The following is a 25,186-nucleotide window of genomic DNA, read 5'->3' as shown; positions in this document are numbered from 1 at the left end:
ATCTATGATTTCCAATTTAGTGCTGTGTAAGTCTCGAGGTATCGTAGCTGAGGTAGTACTACTTTGGAGGCTCAACTGCTGGGGGCGGACAAGGACATGTGCTGGCGGTACAAAGGTACCGAAGCCTCGCCGGGCCATTGCTTTTTCCGCCCGCATCCTTCGTGTCTTGCTTGGCCCATGATGCAGCGTGGCCTGCCCCACGTAGAATTAGACCCAGGTACATTGGCGGTACGGAGTACTATTAGGGAGCAATAGTGCTGTAGCCAGCGACGCTGGTGGCATTGCGATTCATACACGTTCCACGATCCCAAGCGGTCCATCTCAACGTCGAGGCTTGAAGCTTTTCTCGCCATTCTGCCACAGGTCAGCACTAGCCGGTTCGTAAGTGGGAGCCTGGGGATTGCTGGTGCTACACCACTGCTTCTGCCGCCTACCGCCTCTGCTGCTCCTTGGATAACAACCTGCGAGGTGACCCTGTCGCCGGGTCGAGCTCTTCCTTCACTTCAAGATGAGTTCCTGTAAGACCGCTTCGTCTCTTGTGTTCTTGGTCTTTCGACATAGTGATGGCTGACGGCTGCCCCCTTTGCTGCAACCTATAGTAAAACAATTCATCCGCAACGTGCGTGCGGCGAAGACGATTGCGGACGAGCGAGCGGTCATCCAGAAAGAGAGCGCCGCGATCAGAGCCAGCTTCCGCGAAGAAGGCCACGACCACAGCATACGGTGGGTTTTCAATGTCGAACCTCTGCGCATCCGAACAATGGATTAGAGTGCTCATTTGTAAATGGGAACAGCCGTAATAATGTCGCGAAACTGCTCTACCTCTTCACCTTGGGCGAGCGAACTCACTTCGGCCAAGTCGAATGCTTGAAGCTCCTTGCGTCTCCGCGATTTGCGGATAAGCGTCTTGGCCATCTTGCTACCAGCTTGCTGCTCGATGAGAAACAGGAGGTCTTGACTCTGGTGACCAACTCTCTGAAGAAGTAACTTGCCCGCCCCCTTTTATTGCTGTGCGGTTCAGCAGCAGACGGGTTCTGACTATGACTTTAGTGACTTGGGCCACTCTAACCAATACGTTGTCGGTCTCGCCCTCTGCACTCTCGGAAATATCGCGTCTGATGAAATGTCGAGGGATCTGTTCCCAGAGATTGAGAATTTGATCTCAACCGCAAACCCATATATCAGGAGAAAGGCTGCGCTCTGTGCTATGCGAATATGTCGCAAGGTGCCTGATCTTCAGGAGCATTTCATCGAAAAAGCCACAGCTCTGCTCTCGGATAGAAACCATGGCGTCCTTCTTTGCGGACTGACCCTAGTTACGAGTCTATGCGAGGCGGATGAAGAAGAAGGTGGCGAAGAGGGTATAGTTGAGAAGTTCAGGGTCCTTGTACCCGGGCTGGTTAAAACGCTAAAGGGCCTTTCGACGTCAGGATATGCCCCGGAACACGATGTTACGGGCATCACCGACCCTTTCTTGCAAGTCAAGCTTCTACGACTGCTGAGAGTGCTGGCTGTTGGCGATGCCCAAACCAGCGAGCAAATCAACGATATCTTGGCACAAGTAGCGACCAACACTGACTCATCTAAGAACGTCGGCAACTCGATTCTCTACGAGGCTGTGCTTACCATTCTGGATATTGAGGCTGATTCTGGCCTGAGGGTTCTCGGTGTGAATATTCTGGGCAAATTCCTCACCAATCGGGACAACAACGTTCGCTACGTGGCGCTGAACACGCTCATCAAGGTGGTTGCTATCGAACCTAATGCGGTACAAAGGCACCGAAACACCATCTTGGAATGTCTTCGGGACCCTGATATCAGCATTCGAAGAAGGGCCCTCGATCTGAGCTTCACCCTCATCAATGAGTCCAACGTTCGTGTGCTCATTAGAGAATTGCTGGCTTTCCTGGAGGTTGCGGACAACGAATTCAAGCCAACAATGACTAGTCAGATTGGAATTGCTGCCGATAAATATGCCCCGAACAAGCGATGGCACTTTGACACCATGCTACGCGTCTTGTCATTAGCAGGCAACTACGTCAAAGAACAGATTCTCTCGTCATTTATCCGACTCATCGCCACCACCCAGGAGCTCCAGACGTATGCGGTACAGAAGCTGTATGCCAACCTCAAGAAAGATATTACTCAAGAAAGCTTGACCCAGGCTGGCGCTTGGTGCATTGGCGAGTATGGTGATGCCCTGCTCAGGGGCGGCCAGTACGAGGAGGCAGAGCTTGTTCAGGAGGTTAAAGAGGGCGATGTCGTCGACTTGTTCTCCCTCATCTTAAACAGCAGCTACGCCAACCAGGTATCCACGGAGTACATTATCACAGCGCTGATGAAGCTCAGCACACGATTCACTGATCCCGCCCCGGTGGAAAAAATTAGACGCATCCTGCAAACACACCAGACTAGCTTGGATGTTGAGGTGCAGCAGCGAGCTGTCGAGTACGGCAACCTGTTTGCGTTTGATCAAGTTCGCCGAGGTGTGCTTGAGAAGATGCCTCCGCCCCAGATCAAGGAGGAGTCTAGAGTGCTGGGCCGGGCTCCTTCAAAGAAGGCCAAGAGCGCCAACAGGAAATCCAAGATTATCAAACCTACCGAGCAGGACTTGCTGGATATCATGGATACCCCAGCAGCGGTGGCTGCTCCTACGAATGGATCCCAGGCGACAAACTCTGATCTTCTGGCTGATATTCTCGGAGGCGTATCGACAGGTTCTGCGCCTGCTTCTCCTGCTCCACAGCAGTCCAACATTTCCTCAATCATGGATCTCTTTGGCTCAGGACCTGCGGGCCAAGGCTCACCTTCACCGGCTCCTGCCTCTGCCGGTCTCGACATCATGTCCCCTGTCGCATCGCCACCACCACAGCAGCCATCTCCGGCAACTCAAGGCCAATGGCTTCCCTGCTACAATGCTAATGACCTAAACGTGACCTTTCAGGTTCAACGCAACGCCGAAGGACTCATCCAGGCAACGGCTCGATTCAAAAACACGTCTGGTTCGACATCTTTGTCCAATGTTGGATTGCAAGCCGCGGTTCCCAAGTCTCAGAAGTTGCAGCTGCTGCCCATCTCCTCACCGGAACTTGGGCCTGGAGCGGATACTACTCAGATGATGAGAGTAGCTGGTTGCAAGGGGGTAAGTAATTCTTTGTTTTGATCATTCCTCCTCCCTTCTTGATATATCATGTACTGACTGGTTTTGTGATAGCCGCTGCGACTGCGACTGCGTATCACACTCACTCACCCTGCGGCGGGACAAGTAGTGGATCAGGTGAACTGGGCAGAGTTATCATAAGCGGGGACTTATTTACAGCGAGCAGTTTACGTTACTGGGCTTTTATAGTGGTTTAATATGGAACATAAATATGGAGGTACTCGTGGAGCGGTTGTAGATATCAAAATTTCACGGGGAGTACATTAAGTGAAGGACGATCTGAAGATGTATGACGGGGCCGACTGGTCGAAATAGGCATAATTACGTAGAAGCATCAATGAGATTTGGTCTACCCTATAATTTCAAGGGCATTGTGATATTGTAATATTGTCTGTCGTTAGTTGTAGATATAAGCTTCCGCTAGCGAGTCTGCATAATAAACACTCCGTCTCCCTGTTTCGGGATATAGTGCAGTGGAATGCTGTTCCCTCTCAAAGCTCTTCAACGCACTAACTATTACGCGCAACTTACAATTCATCACCGCATTGATACGAATTAGCTGATGCTCTGCAGAATCTTTGCCAATCGGTCTCGCACACGGTTGGCAGGACCTCTTTTTCGCTCTACGAGAGCGACGCTTGGTTCTTTACTTCACGAGCGGGCATTGAAGAGCTTAGGCCCAGCTATGGCGTCGACGGGAAAGCGAGAGGGGCATCTTGAGAGGACGGCGGAGGAGCCGAGAGATAAAGTAAAGTGACTTTTATTGCCATCTTCTATCTTTCTCTTACACTTTATATTCTTCTCGTGTTGTCTGTCAAATATCTTTAGGGGGGCGGTGTGCTGATTGTTTACATTCCAGGACCTTCATGAGGTGCGGCTTGGTCGGGTTGAGCAAGTCAATGAGAGAGTGAGGCTGTCTCGACTAGATCTTGTATCCGGCCCCATAAAGGTAATAAAACCATTTTTTACACCACTCTGCAATACCATAAATTAAAAATATTAATTGCAGTGCTGACAATCTCTAGTTCTTGCCCGGCCAATGGCTCGACACATACATCCCCGACGTGCCCAAAGCAGGCGGCTTCACCATCACGTCCGCCCCTTCAGCCGCCCTCACAGGCCCATCGCCATATCTAGAGCTCGCAGTGCAGGAATCGCCCGAGAACGAGCCCGCGGCGTGGCTGTGGCGGCCCGTGGACGCGATTCTGGGCGCGACGCTGCGTGTTCGCGTGGGTGGCAGGTTTGTCTTTCCTCCTCAGAGTGGCAGCAGCGAGAGTTTTGATGCCTCTACTTCTTCTTCTTCTTCTTCTTCTGCGTTGAAAAAGGTCGTTTTCATTGCTGGGGGGGTGGGCGTGAATCCCTTGATCAGCATGCTGAGCTACATTGCCGAGGGCCATGGGCAAAATGGCGCTTTGGATGTGAGCTTCATGTACGCGAGCAAGCTTCCTACGAGCGGCAATCTCTCGGATATCGTCTTTCTCGATAGGATTACTCGGGCTTTTGGAGAGGGCAAAGTCAAGGGCGGAGTGAAGCTGTTTATAACGGCTGCTGGGGACGCGCTATCGCAGCAGCAGGAGACTAGATATATCAATGGAGCTGCAGTGGAGGTTCGGCCACGCCGCCTTACGATTGCAGACATTGAGGCATCGATTGGAAGCGCGGACCACGAAGGCACGGTGGTGTATGTATGTGGACCGCCACCAATGACCGATGAGCTTGTTGAAAAGCTTGGGGCGGTGATGGATTCGCGACGTGTTTTGACGGAGAGATGGTGGTGAAGATTAGCCAATTGAAATTAGAATATTCATCTTACAAGGGTTGAATTATTAGTCCCACTCATGAATGGGCGAGAGGGAGTAGCCATGTCAAACGCTTCGTATATAGAGCTGAATTTATGATAGTTATGTGTCTGTATATACCCGTATGCGCACGCGCGACCCCAACGCCCATGGTATCATCAATACGGCCGTCCCAGTAGTCCAATTTCGCTGGCAATTGTCTCCCTTCCATCATATAAATACTATTCCGCAATAGTGCATCTCATCCAATGAACCAAAGCGAATGCCAATCTTTTCATCGTCTTTTCTCACAACAAACTCATGAGAACAAGTCTTCGGCCTTCTGTCTCCTTTTCGGTTGATTCGCACTGAATAATTCCTTGCCTGCATTGCCTGATCCAAATTTTCCAGGAAATAACTCTTGCGCGTTGGCTGCTCCCTTGATGGAGAAGCCGCTGTCCCTGCCCCCCACTCGTTGATTAGCGGCACCCCGAATGTTTAAGCCATCACCTGTTGCTTCGGCGACAATCTTGGGCATATCCTCCTCTTTCAAGTGAGCCGAGCCAATGGACTTTTCCAGCTGGTCTAGCTGTCCACCTCCACCTCTATTAGACGGCTTGGTGGGGAAAAGTTCTTTCGATCTTGTTTCGTTTGCGAGGCGGCCTCTTATAGATCGAGCCTTTTCTCTATTACCTGACGAGCTGGCAAACCCATCCATAGCTGCGTCTCCATCGTCATCGCGGCGCGGAGATGCTGATCTGTCCCTCCTAGAGGTTGGTCGCCCAATGCTGCGGCCTGAGAATAGCTCTTTGCCGCGGTTACTTTCTTGAGCCAATGACCTGTCATCTTTGGAAGCTCGCGGCGCATCGTCGTACATGCTTGCCTCAAAAGTTTCAACCTCGTCGTCTGAATAACGTCTCCGTCGTCCTGATGTTCCCCGGTTGTCACGGTCGCGATATCGAGAACGGTTTTCTTGGTGCCGGCGTCGCCTTTCTTCCGGATCGTGCTCGGGGTGCAAAAGGTAATATCGGCTCCGAAGCGCCGCGCCAGCCTGCTTTTTGTCGGCTTCCGTCGCAAAGCGAATCTGCAGAGAAGTTTCAGGTTTTCCTTCGAGAGCCTTGGCGGGGACAGTCTCGCCCGCGCCCAGCGCCGTTGCATCTGCAATATCAATAGCACTGAGAGCGACAATGGCATCGCGCGCAGAAGGTTCAGAGCTGAAGACGAGATTTGCTGAGGTGTCGTCAATCCACTCTACCCTATCCACATTCCCATAATGGGCTTTGACATATGATTTTATATCGTCGGTGTGTAGATTGTCGAGTCCTCTTATGTGAATCTTTGTGGGAACAATGGTGTTTGACGCGTCGTCTTCATTCACTTCTCCATCATCAGCCACTTCGCCTGGCTCTTCTGGCTCGTCCGGTACCAAGATATCGTCGCCTCGAGGGAGATCCTCATGAACTTCTTGGAAAACCTCGCCGGCGGCGCCATCATCCATGTCAATATCCAAATCCATAATTCGTGCTGGTTTGGCGATGGACCTAGCACAGGGGAAGAAAGTAGGTGGCGGATGTAGAGAATACGATTGGCCCGGTATTAGAAGTAGCGAGCAAAAAGGAAGGTAAAAAGAGATCCAATCAGGATTAAAGCAGATGCGAGTAGGAGGGGGAAAGCAAGATAAGCTTTTTGCCTATTTCTAACTCCAAGAAAGCGCAAAGTGATGCGCAAATGGTGAGCAAGCAGCAGAGTCAAGGGCCAGGGCCGGGGAGGATGCTGTAAGACGGAGAGATCGCTGAGTGGCAGAAAGGCGGCTTTGCGACGCGAGACCGAGCTGGCGGGTGGGCGAGAAGCGCGGCTGTTTGGGCGGTGACGGCGCCTGTGCTCAAGCGACAGGCGCCGCGCATGCGCCGACAAGTACCTGCAAGCGCAGTGGTACATCGCGCAGCTCCAGGAGGTACCGCAGCACTTGGCGTGGGCAGAGAAAGGACACCTGCGCCTTAACACAAGCCACCTGTGGCGCGCGCGAGCCCCGCGACCCGAAAAACCCACCGTCGAGATTCCAGGCAATTGATCACGAAGCAGCTGCCGCCCAGCTCCAGCACGCATCGCCTCATTGCGACACGAACTCGCCAACGCAGCATCGAGGCTCTTGCGTACATCCGCGCAAACCGGCGTCTTCTCTCGGCCACTCGTCCGTATCGACCATCTTCTCTGCCCTCGTCGCCGCATCTGCTCGTTAGCTGTGGCTCCGTCTGTACCACCTCCACAGACCACTTATCGCCAACCCCACCAACAATGTGTCGTCTCTCATAGACAGCTCTTCTTCCTATCACGATACTCCAATGTCTTCAGATCCTCGCAACGCCCTCAGCGCCCTCCTTCGGGCCGCTGATATCGACGACCACGAACAGATCCTCGATGCCGCCAATGCCGCACTCAAGGCCGACAAGAACGACCATGTCGCCCAACACACCAAAGTGGTCGCTCTCCTAAAGCTCGATCGCTTCGACGATGCCCTCCGTGTGATTAGCGGTGGGGGGATCAAGATTGAGGCTACCTGCATTCTCGAACAGGCCTATGCGCTGTACAAGACTGGCAAGCTGGCCGAGGCTTCTGATCTGCTCGAGACCCGTGGCCTAGAGAAACGAAGCCTTCAACACGTCGCCGCGCAGGTCGCCTACAGGGCCGAGAAATTCCACAATGCCGAGAGCATTTATAGGCACCTTCTGGATACAGAGCCAGAAAATGAGGAGAGCGATCTCAAAATCAACATCACCGCTGCTGTTGCCCAGACCCAATGGACAGGCATCCCCTCCTCCAGCCCAGCAGTAGCCCCCGAAACTCTGGATACCTTCGAGCTGTGCTATAACATGGCTTGCGGTGAGCTTGCTCGGGGAAACACGAGCGTTGCCCTCACTCTCTTACAGCGTGCTGCTATGCTCTGCGATAACTCGGACGAGCTCACCGACGAGGAGAAGAAGATTGAGCTGAGATCTATCCGCGCCCAACAGGCGTATCTGTTTGCCAAGATTGCAAAACCTAGCTCTGCCCTGGAAGTTTACGAGATGTTAGGTCCTCCAACGTAAGTAGAGCTCTTGACAAGCTTGTTATTTATATTCCAATGCATGCTCTCTAACATATTTGACGCTACAGCGGCAAAGACGGCCGTGACTTCGCCGTCATTACCCAAAACAACCACTTTGCCCTGGAGGAAGCTGGTAACCCATTCGTGCGCCAACGCAAAGCAGAGTCTTTGATGGCGTCAGCAGCCCAAAGCGACCTCTTCAGCTACCAGTCCAACATCCTCAAGCGCAATAACCTCGTCATCGATCTTGGTGCCTTCAAGACCAAGGGTGTCGCGGAGAGAACGGAAAAGATTCTGGCTCAGGCAAAGCTCCCTTCAGCAAACCCACAGATCAACATCTCCTCCATTATCAATGCGGCTGCTCACACCCAAGGACTGGATAACAAGGAGGCTCTTCGGAAATTACAGGCCTTGGCGGTTAAGCGTCCCAGCGATGTTGGCATTGTCTTGGCTATTGTTCAGCTACAGATTAGGGAACAGCAAGGCGGCGCCGCTTTGACGACTCTCACATCTTTCCTCAGCCGCTTAGAGACTTCCGAGGATGTAAACGACTTAGACACCCGCTACAGCCCTGGTATTGTTGCCCTAGCGGTTTCGTTGATGCGGTCGCAGCAGCGGGAATCATCAGCCAAGGCTGAACTTGTCAAGGCCGCTCAGTGGTGGCAGAAACGTCCGGCTCACTCAGTTGGGTCACTCCTCCTCGAGGCCGGAATCGAGCTCATGAGATCATCCAACGCAGACGACTTGAAATTGGCGGGTATTTCGTTTGACAAGCTATTCCGAGAGCAGCAGGACTCCGAAATTGCTGCGGCTGGACTAGTGGCTGCCTTTGCGGCCTCTGAAGCCTCGAAGGTCAGGCAATACGCCGACAAGCTGCCGCCCGTCCACGACTTGATTAGCGGTATCGACGTAGATGCACTCTTCGACTCTGGCGTGGCCGTCGCCCGCAGCAACGTCACCTCCAAGAAGCGAGCAGCCTCAGACGAGGCCAACGCCGAGAAGGCGACCAAGCGACGAAGGAGAAAGCTCCCCAAGAACTATGTCGAGGGCAAGACTCCCGACCCAGAGCGATGGCTTGCCCTCCGCGATAGATCTTCATACCGTCCTAAAGGCAAGAAGGGGAAGAAGAGAGCCGGCGAGGCCACGCAGGGAGGTATTGTCAAGGAGGAGGAAACGCTGGGTCTCGTAGGTGGAGGAGGCGTCAAGGTGGAGAAGGCCCCAGCGCCTTCATCGACCAATAAGAAGAAGAAGAAGGGCAAGAAATAGATTCTCTCTCTCGTTTTGTAGTCATCTTGATGCAGGGAATCTGATATTTAGTATATATGGATGTATGGATGTGCGTATAAAGTGATTAGGGGGAGCTTAATTCTAAGAAATGTGATGGGTCCTGGTCAGTTTGGGAAAAGAGGAATGGAAAAAATAAAAATGACAATAAAATGTATGCTAGCTTCTCTCTTATCCTTTCATTCATCACGGGCCACAATATCAAAGCATTTTACCATCACGATGGGTAGGACAACGACGACAAAGGTGTATCAAAAAGGTTTATATATCTGAATTGCTGTATGGTATAATATATATATATGTATATATAAGTAAGGTATATATGATGTATGTTTTCTCCACGTGGCCTCATACGGGGTATATAAGCCACACCGTTTTCTTCAAATGGTTTTTTAACAAAGGACATAGAGAGGGCGTGTGTAAAAAAGGAGAAAAAGAGAGAGTGAGGCGGCTAATTAGCTCAACAAAAGAGAGAGAGTGTGTGTGTGTATATGAGATAGCATATGCAAAGTACGCAGACCAGTTTTCTTTTCCCGCTTTTCTTCAAATCAAAGGCATAATAAATTGGTAATTGGAAAAAGAGTGAGAGAGAAGAAGAAGAAGAGGGGAAGAGAGAAGGGGGGGGGATACACAAAGTAAAACAAGTAAAAGAGACATCAGAGGTTATTTCCATATGCAGCCCCCGTCATGGTCAAGTAAGAAAAAGAAAAAGAAAAAGAAAACAAAATAAACTGAAAGCCCTCCTTTTTGTTTCGCCGTCACTCACGAGCTCCACGCTCGGCAATAATAATTCGCTAAATAGACATACATATTCGCACCCTTCTAAAACAGGAAATTCTGACTTGTCATTCCTCTATCACTTCGCTGGTTTCCATTCAGTTCATGCATTGACTGCCTGAAGAGGTCGGTTTAGTAGAGATTCAGACCCCTCGGCCTCTTCGCTTGCTGGCTCTTTTTCTTGCACCGGATTTTCCGTTTTACGCTCTAATGGTTTCTCGTCTTCTTGTTCCAACTCCAATGTGGTATCTTCATCATCTTCGCTTATAGCCGATTCATCCACAGCCAAATCCTTGGCGCCATTCTCATCTTCTTCTGTTTCCATAGGGGGCAGGGGAGATCTTCGTCCGTCAGAAAAGCTCACTGCCACCTCACTTTCCGCATCTGAGGGAACTGCCAGCCTTCCCGCTGCGGATACACTTCGATGTTGAGCGGACGAATATTTCCGGTGAAGTTCACGGAAACTTCTCGCCGTAGCTGTGCTAGCACTAGCGGCAGACGCTCTCCGATTGCGAGACTCACCCTCGCCATTGCCATCGCCCTCACCCTCACCCTCGCCCTCCTCCAGGGGGGCCTCAAGAACGGAGTAAAAGTCGTCATCCACTTCTTCATTTAGCACAGGGGCAGGTGGCTGATCACACGATTGCCGATTGCTCTGTTGCTGCTGTTTTCGAGCCAAAATCTGCTCCTCGTTGCTCAGGACCTGCAGCTCTGTGCCTAGGTTGATAACAGAGGCCTTCTTTCCATGAACAACAAAGCTTCCGGTGCCTCGTGCCAACGTACTGTCCCGAGCAGCATCCTCTGATGAAGCAGCTGGACCTCCCTCCCTGCCTTTCCTGCTCCGGTGATGGGAGAGGTGACCAGCACTCTCCCTAAGGGTGCGTTGGAGACTGCGTCGAATTTTATTTCTCTCAAATTTATCTCCAGGCTCGGCGGCTTCTCCAGTGGTCGACGTGATAGCCTTGTCCGATGGATCCCTCCCTACTCTTCCCTGCAGCAGGCCAGCTTGTTTCAAGAATTGTCGTTCGTCGGCATCCACTTCATCATCGTGCGCGTGGTGAGACTTGACCGATGCCGCCTCATCTTCATCATGAGGTTCGAGCTGCGTGCTTTGAATCTTGGCAATTGGTAGCTGCGCAGGGGAAGCAGTAATACTTGAAATTGAGCCGTGTCTGATACTTCCAAGATCGACCTTGGGTGTTTCTTGCACTTCGGATGGTGGGTACACTTCACTTGTTGGCCGTGTTGCTGGCCGTGTTGCCGGAGGAGATGCTGGTCTAGCCGGATCCTGCAATTCCAAGGTGAACTCATCTTTGTCCGTGAAGAAGGATGGGAGATTTTCTGTAGCAGGCGACTGCGGTATCTTTTCGGAGGCTACTACTGACGCCTGGGATTGGGACTCGGGTCGTTTAGCTGCGGATGGATGCGGTGCTGAAGACACGCGACGCTCTTCAACCGTAAGCGGGCCGTCGGCCGTGACCTTTGTCTCCGTAACCACTTCTCCTTCTTCTTTGAGGTCCAGGACCAAGATATCGCGATGGCATATTTCTTTCCAAATCTCCATTCGCGCCCATCGAAGCTGCGCAGACATGCGGGCCGCAGCCAGGAGAAGCTGCTCTCTGGTCCTCGGTTGGATAGGTGCCAGTATCTGCAAATGCCGAGCATTCCTGAGTTGATTCTCCAAAGCCTTCTTGGAGTCCTCTATCTTTTGATTTGCTTCGGCAATCTTTTCCTGCATGAACTCACGTCTCGCCAGTTGAATATCTTGAGCCATCTTGTAATCGATCCGGCTCTTGGCAATCGATACAGGGCCAGTTGGGGTGTCAACAAGTTGCGTGGCGTCAGAACTGTCAAGTCTTCTAAAGGCTCGGCGACTGTGGCCGTCATATGTGGCTCCACCAACACCACGCATCTTCACGCCGGATGTTCCAAAGGCGGCGGCGTAGTTGAGTTTTGCCAACCAATCATTAAGCTCATGTTCATCATCGGCGAGAAGAACTTCGTCCAACCCCCCTTGCCTCACGTAGATGAAAGCGTTCTTATGTTTTTTATACGAAGTGTCAAGGAGAGCTACGGCGCCCTTGGTAGACATGAGGGCATCAGGTTTAAACTCTTCTAGCGGTGGCTTAAAAGTGATTGGTATGCCATCGTGTCCTGCTTTGATATGGCTATCATACTGGTGCATGAGATTCTTTACCCAGCTGGTGTTGCGAAAGAAGTAGAGCTGAGCGCCGGTGAGAATAGCCCCCCATTCCTGCCATGGAGATCGCGTCTTTCTCTTTTTGGCTTCTTTGCGCCAAAGTAGACCGACTTTTGTGATTTTGATGTCGACGATTCCGGGTGCATCATCTGTGTTCTCTAGAGGGTTATCGGACATGAATGCGTCAGGACGAGACCGAGCGGAGACGATTTGCAAAACACCGGTCCTGAAGAATGTCTTTTGCAAGTCCTTGAGATTGAGGGACTGTGCCGAACCCAAGTAATTATACTGGTCCTCCATGGGTATGGTGGCCTTGAGATTCGGCCTCAGGACATCTAAATTTCCATCAATTATGAGAGTATAGGGGTCGAGGGGTTCTTTTGCCGCCCGTTTGGCAGGATCGGCCACGGGGGCTGGGATAGCAAGTTTCCTCTTCGACTTGATGCTGCCTGGGCCCTGACGCTCGCTGTTGAGTTCCAGGTCATCTTCAACGTGAATGAAAGGGGTATAGCAAATGTTGTCATAGAAGCACTCAAGGATGTCGTCGAAAATGCCCTCCCCGCGAGTGTTTTTCAGATAATCAGTCTTTTGCATTTTGTGCTTGTTGTTCTTATTGAAAACGTCCGTGTGGAGAATGAGCAGAGAGAAGGCGATGAAGTATGCCTGATCAGGAGTGGAGTAGATGCCAGGGTTGCATTCATGATAGCGATTTGCAAACGCTTGCAGAAATCGGTCAATCTGCTGCGTCTCTTTGGGGAGCTCAACCTCCATCAAGAGCTTTCGAATGGCCATGTCCATGGGGTCTCCGAAAAAGCTAAAAGTCCTCATGAAGCTTCTCAAAGCGGCGGTAAAGAAGGAGTCCGTGCCCTTTGACAGCGCGGCAGCTACGACGCCTCTGCTAACCATTCCTTCGATACGGGCAATATACTTGGCAGGAGACTCGTCCTCGAATCGCTCTGGAAGGACTACAGACTCCTCTCTTGGCAGCTGAAGAGAATTGCTCTTTGACGCAACAGATCCTGGCGTGGCGGGTGTGAAGGAGCCCTGCCGGCTAAGGTCCGAGTTCTGACGAAGACGAGTCAAGCCCAATAAGTCGCCAAAGCTCTTACGGCCGATAGAGGTTGATGTCCGCGTAGCGGTGTGGGGGACGAGATGCTCATCGTTAGAATCTCTGCCTATAGAGCTTAACGTAGATGATCTCCCCCGTCGTGTAGGCGTCCGTGTGGGGGAGGAATGGTCGGAACGCGGTCCACCATTTGCATTGAAAAAGGCAATGGCTGGGTTTAGCTGAGGGCCTTGTTCGTTTTCGCCGGGATGAGTGCCTGCACTCTGGGCCGAAGGTGGGCGTGGTGTGGCCTCCACGCCCAAGGATGTAGTCGAGGATCGATCAGTCGCAGCGACGCTGCCCTCTTGTCGGAGGTGTGCAAAGGGGAACAGCGGCTCCGGTGGCTTCTTGTTTCGCCGTAATTTGCTAAAAAAGGGCGTAGATGGTAAAGGCTTCTTGGGGGTAGAACTGAGGCTGGCGTGAGATACTCGATCAGTAGAACTAACATCTGATCGTGAAGATTCGGATGGTCGAGGCGCTATGTTGAGTCCCGTGCCGGTGGAATCAACCGTGGTCTGGGTCGACGGCCGCGGCGATTGAGGCTCGTCCGTAACGCTCAGCGAGGGCCGTCCTTGGTCGCCTGTAGACTTTCTAGGCATAGGATCGTGGTGGCGGCGGTTGGCACTGGTGGATAAAGGATCGTCACGAGGGATGTCCGTGGAGCGTCGCAGCATTGCGGCCAGTCCCAGGCGGGAGGCGGATTTCTTTAGGTTACCAATTTCCATGGTGGGAGCTGTGGTGATGATGGCAGGAGCTAGACACGGGGGGAAAAGGCACAAGTCAGTCGCCATGAGGTCTTCGCTAAAGTCTGGACATGAGGGGAGGGGTTGGTTTACGTCGAGGCACAGGAGGGGGCTTCTCGGCCGCCTGCTTGACTCGGAGAGACAGCTGCGAATCGGAGGCATTTCGAAATCGCAGGACGGAGAAGCGACGGTGCTTGTTGGACTGCGGCTGGACCGGCGGGGTGATGGGACGATCCAAGGAAGTGTCAGATTCGCGGCTCTGCGGCCGAGATCTCGCGGACTCAGGCTCGGGCTCGGGTTCATGTTCAGGTTCAGGCTCAGGCTCAGTGGCCGCATCTGGCAGCTTGACCTGGAGCGGCAGTTCAGGGACATCGTCGGCTTGCGGCGCAAAGGGCACGTTGTGGCGACGCATGTCGGTCTCACTGGCCATGATGCCGCGGCGGCGTAGGAATGGCATGACGGCGGCCGATGCTCATGATCTACAAGGGCACGCCTGGCCGCTGGTGATTCCGACAAGGCCGCTGAGCTTCGGACGACTCGATTCGATTCGCTTCACAGTAGGTTACGGTATCGAGGACGAAAGGAGCGACGAGAGGCGAAGGGGGAGAGGCGTGGCCCTGGCTAGCTGAATGCGCCCGGCGCGTCGAGAAAGAGCATTGAGCGAAGGTCGTTGGAGCGTCTGGAGATGATGCCGGATGGATCTGGTCTGAGATGCAAGGTGGACGCAAGAGATGAGCGCCCCAGGGGGTTCGTCAGTGCAATGCAAGTACCGGTACGAGAGCAAGTACACGCAGCATCGACGCCATAGCCTTAGCAGATATGATATTGCATGGATGGCACCAGCAGCAGTTCCCACGGTGGAGAGGCTTCTCTCGCAGGCCCAGGGGGTTGGGTTGGCATTTGCTGAAGGGGGGCCGCAGCTAGGAGTGGACGCGCGTGTGCTTGGGAGGAAGTTGGCAGCACGGCGCTCCCAATTGGCCCCAGCAGCAGAAAGAGGCGACCATGAGGCTGATGCGCAGTGGATCCTCGCCCCGTCCAGAACACAGCCAGAAGACAGAAGCAAGCAAGCAAAGGCCGCTATAATAAGCTACATTGGACTACTGCTAGTCATCAGGCAACGCCTAGCGATTCAGAGGGGAAGGGGGTTTTTGCGCTCTTCCTCTTGCTGCGCTGCAGCACCTACTGCCTACTAGGTACCTACTGTACTGTACTGTATGTCCGAGTGCCACGCCATGCCGCCGTGCGTGTTGCTGACGGGTGTGGCGGATGACACGCTGCGGCCAGCACTGTGCAGCGTGCTGAACCTTAGGTTCCCAGCTTCTACTTGCAGGTAGTCCCTCGAGCACAGTAATACGGCCGTCTTCAGGCCACTCGCGCCGCATGGAGCAAATGCCAGCCAGTAATCCTACCCACCCGGGAAGTCTGGATTACGAGGTTCTGGCCGCATGCCAAGGCGTTTACCAGCGCTTTTACGGCGGGCTCATTCATGCACCACCCCCGGAAACAACGGGCTACCAGTGCAAAAAATCCACTCTGGTAATCGGTACCGGTACGAGGCCCTCAGCAGGAGCTCTCGCTGCTCTGTAGACTCCAGCGCACGTTGGGCACAGCCCCGCCATCAGGTACAGGATACCTACGGGCTGGTACGTGTATTCGGTAGCGGCTGGCTGCTGCCCCCAGCACTCAATACATGTGGCCCATGTTCCCTCTACTCCGTAAATTCTCCGGGGCCTCCATGTCTGCAGCGGATACCCTTTGCTGCTCAGGCTCTAGAGCACTTGCCTAGCACTGGCAGCGCTGGAGCATCGCAGCCGCTATTGCTTCCGGGTTCTCTAAATTAATGCCTAGAGCAGAGCCTCGCCGAATCGCAGCTCTGGCTGACTACTTCGCAGTTCCAACACCCGTGTCTCCCGTCTAGTATCAGTTATTTGCTGCCGCAACCAACCTAGAGTACCTATCACCTAAGACAAAAAAAAAAAATAATAGTCGCCTCCCAACCGCTCCATCGCCAGCGCTATGCATATTGAATAATTAATCCTTTTTTTTTACTTGTCGCGTGTCTCACAGCAATTTGCTCGATATCCATTTCATTTCATTGACCCCGCTGAGCCGAGTCGCTCGCTTCAAACCGAGATGAAGGCGACGGTCGCTGCCGTGGTGGCCTCGTTGGCGCTGCTCGGCCCAGCCCACGGCGCGGGCATCTCGTCAGCATCATCGCGAATACCCTCGACCAGCAGCCACAACACCAACACGGCCGTCTTCCCTTTCCTCACGAAGCTCCGCGATAGTGCCATTGAGTTCATCTTCGGCCGCCATCCTTCCAAGGCCGCCCAGCCTTCTGCTCCCAGCTACTCACATTCTCGATACGTCAATGAGCTGGTCTTGCGATTCAATGTGTCGACTGCCGTCGAGGAGGCGGCTCTCGCGGAGGCGGCTTCTCGTCTCTTCCTGGATGTATGGGCCTTTACCGATCAGTTTGTCGACATTCGACTCCATGCCGACGAAGTCGCCCCGCTGCTCAGTCTCCTGCCTCGATCTCTCCATCTATCGCAGTCGACGCTGATCCCCGATCTGGCTACCGCAGTCTATCAGTCTACGCCTTCATCAAAAGACACCACCATGGCTTCGGACAGAATGATGATGGGGGCACTGTCAGCGCCACTGAGAGCTGCCGATAACCTCTTCTTCCAGGACTACCAACCGCTGCCCGTCATCGTCCGCTGGATGCGCCTCTTGGAAGCCATGTTCCCGTCGTATGTCAAGTACATCACGATCGGAAGGTCGTTTGAAGGACGAGAGATACCGGCGCTCCGCGTGGGAGTACCGCAGCTTGCCGACCCTAGCAAGCCACGAAAGATGATTGTCGTCACAGGCGGGCTCCACGCCCGCGAGTGGATTTCAACCAGCACTGTCAACTATGTGGCGTGGTCGTTTATAACCTCGTTTGGCAAAGAGCCAATGATTACCAAGCTCCTCAACCACTTTGACATTGTCTTCATTCCGGCGGTTAATCCTGACGGTGTTGAATACAGCTGGCAAGTCGACCGTCTGTGGCGCAAAAGCCGGCAGCAAACCAACCTGCGATTCTGTCGAGGCATGGACTTGGACCACACTTTTAGCTTTGGCTGGGATAGTGCCGAGGCTCGAAGCGACCCATGCTCGGAGAGCTACGGCGGAGACAAGCCCTTCCAGGCTGTGGAAGCCGCTGAGCTCGCAAACTGGGCTGTGAACCAGACGGAGAATAACGTCAAGTTTGTGGGTTTGCTAGATCTCCATTCATACTCGCAACAGGTCCTCTTCCCATATTCGTATACTTGCGACACCGAGCCGCCCAACCTAGAAAACTTGGAGGAGCTTGCCATGGGAATTGCCAAGGCAATTCGTCTCTCGAATGGAGAATCATACTCAGTCACCTCTGCCTGCGAGGGTGCCGTGGCTTCCAAAGACGCCAAAGGTCGTGATCCCGTCTGGTCGCGTATCGAATCAGGCGGCGGGTCTGCCATCGATTGGTTCTACCACGAGCTGGGCGCGCACTTTAGCTATCAAATCAAGCTTCGAGACACGGGGAGCTATGGGTTCCTCCTCCCCAAGGAATACATCATTCCCACAGGAGAAGAAGTATTTGATGCAATGAAGTACTTTGGAGATTATCTTCTGGGGAACAATGGCATTGAGAAGACGATAGGCAATTACATGGAAGAGGAGGAGGTGGAACTGGGCGTCGTGGATGTGGAGTTTGACGACGGCCAGCAGGAGACGTTGCCGATCCAGGAGCTGCGGCGACGCAGATTACGAAGATGAAATTTTGATGTAGCACTGCTGGAATTGGCGTTTTTGTGTTTTTATTGATGTTGGTGTTTGTAATTCTCTCTTCTTCCGCCCATCATGATATCCTTAGGTACGTAATAATTGCTCGAATAGCAACACTTATAATGAATTTGTAAAAAAAAAAAGTTACAACAGACTTGGGCCATTTTTGTTCACAATCTACGTACATGAGAGATGTACACGAGCAATCATGATTGGAGGCAAACAACTGTGGTTTCAGCTTAGGAAGAAGGGGCTTCTATTGTGGCCAAGGAGATTGTTATAAGGAGAGGGCAAAAACAAGCACACGCTTCCCTGTCAAGGCATCTATCTCCAACAATGAATATATCTGGATTAACCGAAATTTTATTTTATTTCCTCTAAGATAAGATTGGTCTATCTCGCAAAATAAGAAACTCAAATGAAAAGACAAAACAAGCATATACAAAAAAGAGAGAGAGAGAGAGAGAGAAAACTTAGTTGCTTGTAATAACCAGGTAGGAGGTATAGGCAGCCATGAATTTGAGAGCAATATCCGCAAGGCCAGCGAAATAGGCACCGCTAAAAAAAAGGAAAAGAAGAAAAAAAAATCAAACGTTAGTTAAAATGGTCTCGCGAAATTTTACGATTCTCGGGTTGAAAAATAGCAAAAAACTCACAATGTTCGGCCCTTGGGGCCAGCATCGCTGGTGTAGCCGTACAGGTAAACCACGCGGCCAAAGGACCAGCTGGCGCCGAGGGCGGCAGCGGCAACGGGGAAGTTGAGGCCGGCGATGAGGAGGGAGCCGACGGCGGGGAGGAGGTTCTCAGTGTAGTTGTTGTGGGCGCGTTGAGCTGGATGTTTGGTGATGTGTCAGTTAGCATGGTGTTTTTTTTTTTTTTTTTTTTTTTGGTGTTTTGTTATGCCACAACCACACACTACTCGATTTCTCTACTCAACTCGTTCTCTCGGAAAATAGCGGCACAAAAAGAAAGGGGGGAGAAAGAAAGAACATGGGAGTTTCAGCAGTTTATGCACACACAGATTCACACACACAACTTACCGCAGTTGAACTTGTAAGCGTTGGGGTCCTTGGAGGCCTGCTCGTGAGAAGCATAGGCGTTGGGGTAGGTGACGCCGCTGGCCTTGCGGAACTTGCCGGTGCGCGCCATGTGCAGGACGTTGACGAAGAAGGCCGAGGTGGCGGCGGCCAGGACGAAGCTGTGTTGTAAGTTGTATGTCAGCAATTGAACGGTGATGGATTCATGGTGTTATTCTGTCTTTTTCTTTTTTCTTTTGTATTGTTTCACTGAGTTTCTGGCCGTTGCTCAATCTCCCTCTCATCCACCTCTTCTTTGTACAATTTCAAGTTCCTCTTCTTCTTTGCTGGCGGTGCTGTGCTTGTTGAGACTTACCCGTAGGAGTTGGAGATTTCAAAAGCGAAAGGCATCTTGGGCAGCGATGGTGATGATGATGAAAAAAAAAAAAGACTAGGATTTAAAAACCGTGCCGTTGGTTAAACGCAATTGAGCTGCAATTCTTTGTTCAACACGAGTCAGAGAGAGAATGCGGGAGAAAACGAGTCTGGCAGCAGCAATGGCGGTGGGCATCGTTGTCCATTTAAGCATTGAATGTCCGCAACCTCGGAACATCTCGCCTCTCCCCTGACTCGATCCATCCGAGCCCGACTCCAGCCAGAAAGATAGAACCAGCTGCTGCTGCACAATACTACTATGCACTACGTACTACGGCTGCTAGTTAGTTAGGTAGAGAGACTACGGGGTTCAACACGCCGCAATTCCTGGCCATTCGAGGCCAATCTGAGACAGAACCTCCACTAACATGAGACCTGCTTTTAGGTATTAGCAGTAGATCAGTAGGCTAACAAGACGCGCGCGGCAAAAGAACCCAAGCCCCCACCACAGCTACTGTATACGTGGTATTTTTGCTAGATTATTTTTTTTTTTCTTTCGTCCAATTTTTTCTTCTCTACTATTCCAACTCGGGGATCGAGGAATTCCGAATGCCGCTATTCCTTGCTTCTATTCTGCTTCTTCTCCCCTCCCCCCTGCGTGGAGACATGGATAACACGGCAGATGCTCCATGTAGTTTTGCTTCTCTGCTGCGGAGCGAGCTCAAAGTACTTTAAAAAAGATCGCCAAATGCTTCCGCAATAGGCATTGCGTATTATTACGTAGCTACCCTGCCTATTTCCTGTGACTAGTTTAAAACATATGAGAGAGAAAACTTGCAACGGAGAATTGTTTACCGTCTAGGCTGACAGCTATACGCGGATTGTCAGACACTCAAGGGTCCAAACACCGATACTTTACTTGTTCAGTGCAAACCGAGGATACTGCATGACCAAAGCTCCCTCAGCCTCCAATATTGACTCAGCCCAACTCTTCATTACACGTCTACAACTTGTCTTGTTACTTAACACAACTTAGAAATGATGAAATAAATAAATCATTAATAACACGTTGTCCTTAACTCTAGTAAAAACACAGCCAGCCAGTCTAAAACGCGGCATTTCAACATTCGCCGACGGTCCGCATCGTGCAGATCGGGTCTTCGCTTTGCGACATCCGCAGCCACATCGCAAAAGACTAAACGTATGTTTCGCGTGCGTCCAATATCAAAATGGCCCCTCTTGGTTCTTATGAAAGCCACTTTTCCTCTTCATTCTTCCCGCTCCTTTAGCGAGTCTCGTACTAAGACGTAACCCATGCGCCTAGCTGCATCCGTGAGGAAAAAGGGATGCTCAAAGTCCGCCGCTCAACGCCAAAAGTCCGCCTCGCTTCAGCTTTGAGCACAGGCATTCGGGCTTCAAGCCATCAGGCTTCGCAATCATCGCCCTCAGCTCAATCCTACGCAAATGATTGTCATGCTTATCAAGCACATTAATAATATTGTCTTCAAATGAATCATTCTCAGTCACGCTGTGACGCACAAGAAATGCATGCCTGTGTTTTCCCCAGTCCATGTATAGTTCGGATGTCGGAGGAGCTCTGAGAGACCCGGCTATCGTAAAGGGAGAAAGACATGGAGAACAGAACATCATCAGATCATTGGCTGTGTCGTAAATTGCATTCAACCGTTCATAGCCCTCGTTATCCCGTACACCTCTCAGCCGGCGGCCGCCACTCCAGCCCCAGCCCTTCAAACACGCGCCTCTCGGCCGTTTCCATATCAGGCGCCGGTCCTTGCTCGGAGCTCTCCAGGTCCACCCACGAGCCGTCTGCACGTCTCCGGATGCCGCTGCTGTCAAACTTCAAACCCATCTTCACCTTGCAGTAGCGTCGAAGGTCTCGCTGGAATGTTGTCTCCCCACTCCATCCAAGAATTGCACACCCGGCCGTCTTCCAAGGGCTGATGATGATGTCCACTCTCCGGTGAGGCGCCGGTGCCGCAGTTTCTTCTTCTTTGTCGTCTCTCGGCTCTTGCCAAACTACCATTGCCTTGTCCAGCGTATCAAACCCCGATCCGGCAGAGCGATTCTGGCCACGCCATGGCAGGGGAGCCTGGCCACGCTCGCTATTTCGCGTCCATACACTCAGAGTGTGCTTGATAAAAGAGCTCTTTTCCAGGCTGTAGATCAACTTTTCAACAACGTCGAGTGTTTGAGCTTCATCGGGATGGCTTAGGATCACGTCAACGTCCCCGCTCTCAGGCTTGCCTCGCCGATAGCTGCCAACAATTACCATTTGGAAGCCCGGATCGATTCGCCGGACGTGAGTGAGAATGGTGTTGGCGATGGCTTCTGTCTCTGCTCGAGGGATCTTGAGCTGAAAATCGTCATAGTATTTGACACCAATCTGCTGCGCTCTGCTCAACGAGCTCCATTCATGCTCTACGATATCGTCGAGATCTCGCCACCCTAAAGTATTATAAAAGTAAAAGACTCATTAACCCTGAAGCCGCTTTCATTGTGACCAGTCTTGTAGAATCAACATACCCTTCTTAAAGAAATGGCGAGCAGTCACATCCGCAACTCCCCATATATCGTAAAACTTCCTCAGCACAGTTAATTCGGTGTCGACTGCAGCTGCTTTGGTCTCTTCAGTACACCCATCAGTTGTCCACTGTTGATACAGCTTTGCAATCTTGGCACCACATCCTGGCAACCTTTCTATCTCTGAAAAGAAGAGGACATCAGTTCGCATCCTGCGCTATAAAAGTGTAAAGAAAGAAAAGAAACTTACCCTGTGGTCGCTTTATTAGAAATGGATACGCAGCCAAGGAAGCTATCGACGTAGAGTAGGCCCTAACACCAACTTGATCTCCCTGTAGAAGCCGCAACGTACGAACTGCCTTCAACTCCTTGATGAACGCAGCATTTGGTGGGTTGACAAGAGAGGGTCTTTCGCAGGAGTATGTAGTATGAAGGAAATCAGGAATTGGCGGCAGGGGGGCATCATGCTCTGAAGTTGTCTCACGGTACAATGTCGGCGGCTCAGCTCGTTTTCTTCCACTTGGGGTGCTTGGAGAGTCTGTCCGCCGTCTTGCTGTCCGCGGCGAATGCGGGCTGGTGCTGATTCTCTGTTGGTCCTCAGCAGCACGAGCAAGCACCGATGAGGCTCGGCTGGCTGCATGAGAATGCCCCTTCATCCTCTGTCTTGATGGAGAGGTTTTAGGAGTTGTATACTTTTTCGGCTGAGATGGCAATTTGCGGCCTCGGTACAGCAGATAATCATCAACGGGTAGCGCAGCATCTTGCTCGAGAGAATCCAACAGCCATGCCAGCTTAAGCACCAATACAACATCTCTTGGCTGTCTCAGCACATCATCAGAAGTGACATCGCCACTTGCCTCGTTTCGCGGTTCCAAAGCCTTTGATCCAGATAGTCTCGGACGTTTCGACGGCAGCTCTTGCGTATCATCATCTCGTTCACGGTTGCTGTTCTGCCCTGCCTCTGCCGCGGCCTCCTCATAAGCCACCGGCTCTGTCGCAAGCCTAAGTCGCCTCAGCTCAAAAAGAGCGCGCTCTGGTCTGGATATCTTCCCCAAAATAACAGCAGCTTCCTGAGAGTCGTGAGTCAGGGTAGGTATCTTCGCCTCCAACTTGAGCCGCTCATCCTCTTGTAAGTGAGTAGGAAGCAAGAAAATGCGGGGCAGCTCAGGAGCCATGGCTCAGGGCCTTGCGTGAGCTCGATGTAAGCGTCATTTCACGAAGTCACAATAAACTGAGAGCACGGGGCTCTTTTGTATTTTATCAGGCAATCTTGTCGAGCAACTTCTGGCGGTTGTTGGATGTTTGTCGTCATGCAAACCGCTTGCGTGAATGCCGGATGGAAACTCTCCCATTGGCTCTTTAACCAATTTAGGAAGGCTGTGCCCCACCATTGTCAATTGGGCAAAAGAGGGAAGAAAGAAGGCCAACCAGCCAGCCGGTTTCCAATGTTTTTAAACAGTAGGAGTGAGCATTCTTATTCAAAGCTGCTTCTATATCCATCTACCTCTATCCCATTCAAAAGCAAACAGTACAAAGTACGCGGTTATAACGGTGGGAGGCCAGATATCAGGCCATCAATTAGCAGAGCGCCAACGGCTTCCCTCCCACCTATATCGGGTATAGAGGTGCTTTGGGCTTTTTTCTATGTATTCAGGTTGGGTTGCCCCAGCCATGTGTAACCACCATGATCAAATTGCAAAAAAAAAAAAATTTATATCTGAGACTCAACGAGCCGGCTTTCAAACATCCTCAAACTCGACCTCATCGTCATCCTCGTCTTCGTCAATGCCGCTATCCTCCTTCTTAACTTCGGGTTCGACCTTGACTCGTTTAATCGCCCTGTCATCCGTGCTGTCTCCGTTTCGGGACGCATCGCCTGTTGGTGCCTCGGTCTTGATGCCTGGCGTGCCAAGCCCAGAGTTATTACCAGTCGCCATGACATCCTCAAACTCATCGTCCTCTTCCTCAGAAGCATATTCTTCCTCTTCTTCCTCTTCCTCTCCTCGGGCTAGAATAGCAGCCTGCTCTGCTTTCAGCTTCTCGAAAATGTCATCAATCTGTGTAGTGGAAGTGTTTTCGACCAGCTTGCTCTGAGACGGATTTCGACCAGCCGACTCCCTGCTCGCCCCCAAAGCATTGGCATCAGCAGTTGCGGAGAATGACTCTCCTGTGATTGTACTATTGGACATCCAGGCAGGCAGTGCATTTTGCTGTGCAATCTTTTCCTTCCGAAGCCTTTCGGCCTCCTTCTCGGCCTCGGACGGCCCGTCGGATGTAGAGATATTGACGGCAATTGACTGCGGGCCGGTATTGGCTAAACCTCTAACCGCCATGGGTCGGGACGATGCATCGTCAACAGGTATCGTGGCTGCGCGTTGGTGTGTAGCATCGCGAACCACAGGTCGAGCTTTCGATAGAGCTCGATCAAAATCGCATTCAGGGATGTGTGCTGCATCGATTTTGGGCAGCAGTTCGCTGATGAATTTGAATTGGTCGTTCAGTCTTGTAGACTGTTCGTGCCCGCCGGCGTTTCGATCTGCTTCAAACGAGAGAGGGTGGCGGCATCGATGACAGATGAAGCCCTCTGGTCCAACGCTGTCCAACACCTCCATCAACGTCCATTCGGCCCTACAGTATGAGCAGAAATATTCCTTCTTCTCATTTACCGGTACCGTGGTTCCTTGAACCTCCTTGTCTATATTGTAAACCCGCCACTTGATGGCGTCGATGGTGTGTCGATAGTTGATGTAGTACCACGTGCGATTGCTCGGTCGGGGATTATCCGGTCGTAACTCTGATCTCGTGTGGCTATTATAATAGTAAGCTCTCTGATCGAAAGGTCAAGGCATAGAAAAGGGGGGGGTCAGACGTACACTGTCAGGAAACGATCCTCTCGTAGCTTTCCGCATATCTTGTGCAAATCTTTCGTATTGATTGCCATTAGATAGGCAAGATCGTCATCGCGTAGACTATCCAAGACTTGTTTCAGCATATTTCATTCCCCCATTCAAACATGCAACTCGTCAAAGAGGCGTACGCTTCATGAAGAATCAGTGCGTCTACAACGAGGATGTCTCGCGTCGAATAGAACGCCCGCATGACGGCTTTGATCAATGTCACAGCGAGATCCATGATGCCGACTCCGTATAGATATCGTTATAGTCGCAGAAACAAATGTACTAATCGTTCAAGAGGTCTGCGCTGGATCGTTCGCCTCGATTTCTTCACGGGATAACTCTCGGTTTCGATGCGCGCTTGGGTGTCTCGCAGCGTCGATAAGGTAAATGTCGATGGAAGAAGAGGATAAACAGC

General features: G+C 51.8%; 10 protein-coding genes across 10 annotated transcripts; 4 read left to right on the top strand and 6 right to left on the bottom strand.

Moving 5' to 3' along the window:
* The first annotated feature begins 197 nt into the window (after positions 1-197).
* TrAFT101_009115 (uncharacterized protein) lies at positions 198-3,518 on the top strand. The gene is made up of 5 exons (XM_024904555.2): positions 198-518; positions 600-723; positions 795-983; positions 1,051-3,142; positions 3,215-3,518. The coding sequence occupies exons 1-5, from the start codon at positions 509-511 to the stop codon at positions 3,299-3,301; spliced, it is 2,502 nt and encodes an 833-aa protein (XP_024755720.1). The 5' UTR covers positions 198-508; the 3' UTR covers positions 3,302-3,518.
* Positions 3,519-3,648: 130 nt separating this feature from the next.
* On the top strand, positions 3,649-5,068 carry TrAFT101_009114 (uncharacterized protein). The gene is made up of 3 exons (XM_024901340.2): positions 3,649-3,908; positions 4,020-4,109; positions 4,186-5,068. The coding sequence occupies exons 1-3, from the start codon at positions 3,723-3,725 to the stop codon at positions 4,936-4,938; spliced, it is 1,029 nt and encodes a 342-aa protein (XP_024755721.2). The 5' UTR covers positions 3,649-3,722; the 3' UTR covers positions 4,939-5,068.
* TrAFT101_009113 (uncharacterized protein) lies at positions 4,896-6,713 on the bottom strand. Its single transcript, XM_024910330.2, has one exon. It carries the CDS (start codon positions 6,452-6,454, stop codon positions 5,258-5,260), a length of 1,197 nt encoding a protein of 398 aa, XP_024755722.2. The 5' UTR covers positions 6,455-6,713; the 3' UTR covers positions 4,896-5,257.
* Positions 6,714-7,017: 304 nt separating this feature from the next.
* On the top strand, positions 7,018-9,592 carry TrAFT101_009112 (uncharacterized protein). The gene is made up of 2 exons (XM_024908996.2): positions 7,018-8,020; positions 8,092-9,592. Exons 1-2 carry the CDS (start codon positions 7,281-7,283, stop codon positions 9,287-9,289), a joined length of 1,938 nt encoding a protein of 645 aa, XP_024755723.2. The 5' UTR covers positions 7,018-7,280; the 3' UTR covers positions 9,290-9,592.
* On the bottom strand, positions 9,567-15,105 carry TrAFT101_009111 (uncharacterized protein). The gene is made up of 2 exons (XM_024904556.2): positions 14,226-15,105; positions 9,567-14,143 (listed from the first exon to the last, which is right to left on the bottom strand). The coding sequence occupies exons 1-2, from the start codon at positions 14,587-14,589 to the stop codon at positions 10,188-10,190; spliced, it is 4,320 nt and encodes a 1,439-aa protein (XP_024755724.2). The 5' UTR covers positions 14,590-15,105; the 3' UTR covers positions 9,567-10,187.
* Positions 15,106-16,100: 995 nt separating this feature from the next.
* On the top strand, positions 16,101-18,502 carry TrAFT101_009110 (uncharacterized protein). The gene has a single exon (XM_024908997.2). The coding sequence runs from the start codon at positions 16,266-16,268 to the stop codon at positions 17,931-17,933; it is 1,668 nt and encodes a 555-aa protein (XP_024755725.1). The 5' UTR covers positions 16,101-16,265; the 3' UTR covers positions 17,934-18,502.
* Positions 18,289-19,595, bottom strand: TrAFT101_009109 (uncharacterized protein). Its single transcript, XM_024901318.2, has 4 exons — positions 19,335-19,595; positions 18,983-19,140; positions 18,599-18,773; positions 18,289-18,500 (listed from the first exon to the last, which is right to left on the bottom strand). Exons 1-4 carry the CDS (start codon positions 19,367-19,369, stop codon positions 18,416-18,418), a joined length of 453 nt encoding a protein of 150 aa, XP_024755726.1. The 5' UTR covers positions 19,370-19,595; the 3' UTR covers positions 18,289-18,415.
* Positions 19,596-20,683: 1,088 nt separating this feature from the next.
* On the bottom strand, positions 20,684-20,983 carry TrAFT101_009108 (uncharacterized protein; the record flags this gene model as incomplete). The annotated part of the gene is made up of 1 exon (XM_066128534.1): positions 20,684-20,983. One exon carries the CDS (start codon positions 20,981-20,983, stop codon positions 20,684-20,686), a length of 300 nt encoding a protein of 99 aa, XP_065984654.1.
* Positions 20,984-21,032: 49 nt separating this feature from the next.
* Positions 21,033-23,049, bottom strand: TrAFT101_009107 (uncharacterized protein; the record flags this gene model as incomplete). Its single annotated transcript, XM_024906279.2, has 3 exons — positions 21,033-21,799; positions 21,878-22,057; positions 22,125-23,049. The coding sequence occupies 3 exons, from the start codon at positions 23,047-23,049 to the stop codon at positions 21,033-21,035; spliced, it is 1,872 nt and encodes a 623-aa protein (XP_024755727.2).
* Positions 23,050-23,613: 564 nt separating this feature from the next.
* On the bottom strand, positions 23,614-25,006 carry TrAFT101_009106 (uncharacterized protein; the record flags this gene model as incomplete). Its single annotated transcript, XM_024904557.2, has 3 exons — positions 23,614-24,682; positions 24,748-24,843; positions 24,912-25,006. 3 exons carry the CDS (start codon positions 25,004-25,006, stop codon positions 23,614-23,616), a joined length of 1,260 nt encoding a protein of 419 aa, XP_024755728.2.
* Between the last annotated feature and the right edge of the window lie 180 nt (positions 25,007-25,186).

Source organism: Trichoderma asperellum, chromosome 5 (assembly GCF_020647865.1).
Source record: "Trichoderma asperellum chromosome 5, complete sequence".
NCBI classification, from domain to species: Eukaryota; Fungi; Ascomycota; class Sordariomycetes; order Hypocreales; family Hypocreaceae; genus Trichoderma; species Trichoderma asperellum.
Note: the sequence above shows the minus strand (reverse complement) of the source record. Positions and strands in the feature narration are given on the sequence as shown.

Excerpts from the sequence above, each read along its gene's own strand:
- TrAFT101_009113 (XM_024910330.2), bottom strand. The coding sequence starts at position 6,454 with ATGGATTTGGATATTGACATGGATGATGGCGCCGCCGGCGAGGTTTTC.
- TrAFT101_009109 (XM_024901318.2), bottom strand. The coding sequence starts at position 19,369 with ATGCCTTTCGCTTTTGAAATCTCCAACTCCTACGG. Across the intron at positions 19,141-19,334 it reads GAAATCTCCAACTCCTACGG|CTTCGTCCTGGCCGCCGCCA; the intron begins GTAAGTCTCAAC and ends CTTACAACACAG. Across the intron at positions 18,501-18,598 it reads GGCCCCAAGGGCCGAACATT|CGGTGCCTATTTCGCTGGCC; the intron begins GTGAGTTTTTTG and ends CCTTTTTTTTAG.
- TrAFT101_009112 (XM_024908996.2), top strand. The coding sequence starts at position 7,281 with ATGTCTTCAGATCCTCGCAACGCCCTCAGCGCCCTCCTTCGGGCCGCT. Across the intron at positions 8,021-8,091 it reads GAGATGTTAGGTCCTCCAAC|CGGCAAAGACGGCCGTGACT; the intron begins GTAAGTAGAGCT and ends TTGACGCTACAG.
- TrAFT101_009111 (XM_024904556.2), bottom strand. The coding sequence starts at position 14,589 with ATGCCATTCCTACGCCGCCGCGGCATCATGGCCAGTGAGACCGACATG. Across the intron at positions 14,144-14,225 it reads GCCCCCTCCTGTGCCTCGAC|CTCCTGCCATCATCACCACA; the intron begins GTAAACCAACCC and ends CCCCGTGTCTAG.
- TrAFT101_009114 (XM_024901340.2), top strand. The coding sequence starts at position 3,723 with ATGCTCTGCAGAATCTTTGCCAATCGGTCTCGCACACGGTTGGCAGGA. Across the intron at positions 3,909-4,019 it reads CGGAGGAGCCGAGAGATAAA|GACCTTCATGAGGTGCGGCT; the intron begins GTAAAGTGACTT and ends TTTACATTCCAG. Across the intron at positions 4,110-4,185 it reads TTGTATCCGGCCCCATAAAG|TTCTTGCCCGGCCAATGGCT; the intron begins GTAATAAAACCA and ends GACAATCTCTAG.
- TrAFT101_009115 (XM_024904555.2), top strand. Across the intron at positions 724-794 it reads GGCCACGACCACAGCATACG|CCGTAATAATGTCGCGAAAC; the intron begins GTGGGTTTTCAA and ends AAATGGGAACAG. Across the intron at positions 3,143-3,214 it reads GAGTAGCTGGTTGCAAGGGG|CCGCTGCGACTGCGACTGCG; the intron begins GTAAGTAATTCT and ends GTTTTGTGATAG.
- TrAFT101_009110 (XM_024908997.2), top strand. The coding sequence starts at position 16,266 with ATGAAGGCGACGGTCGCTGCCGTGGTGGCCTCGTTGGCGCTGCTCGGC.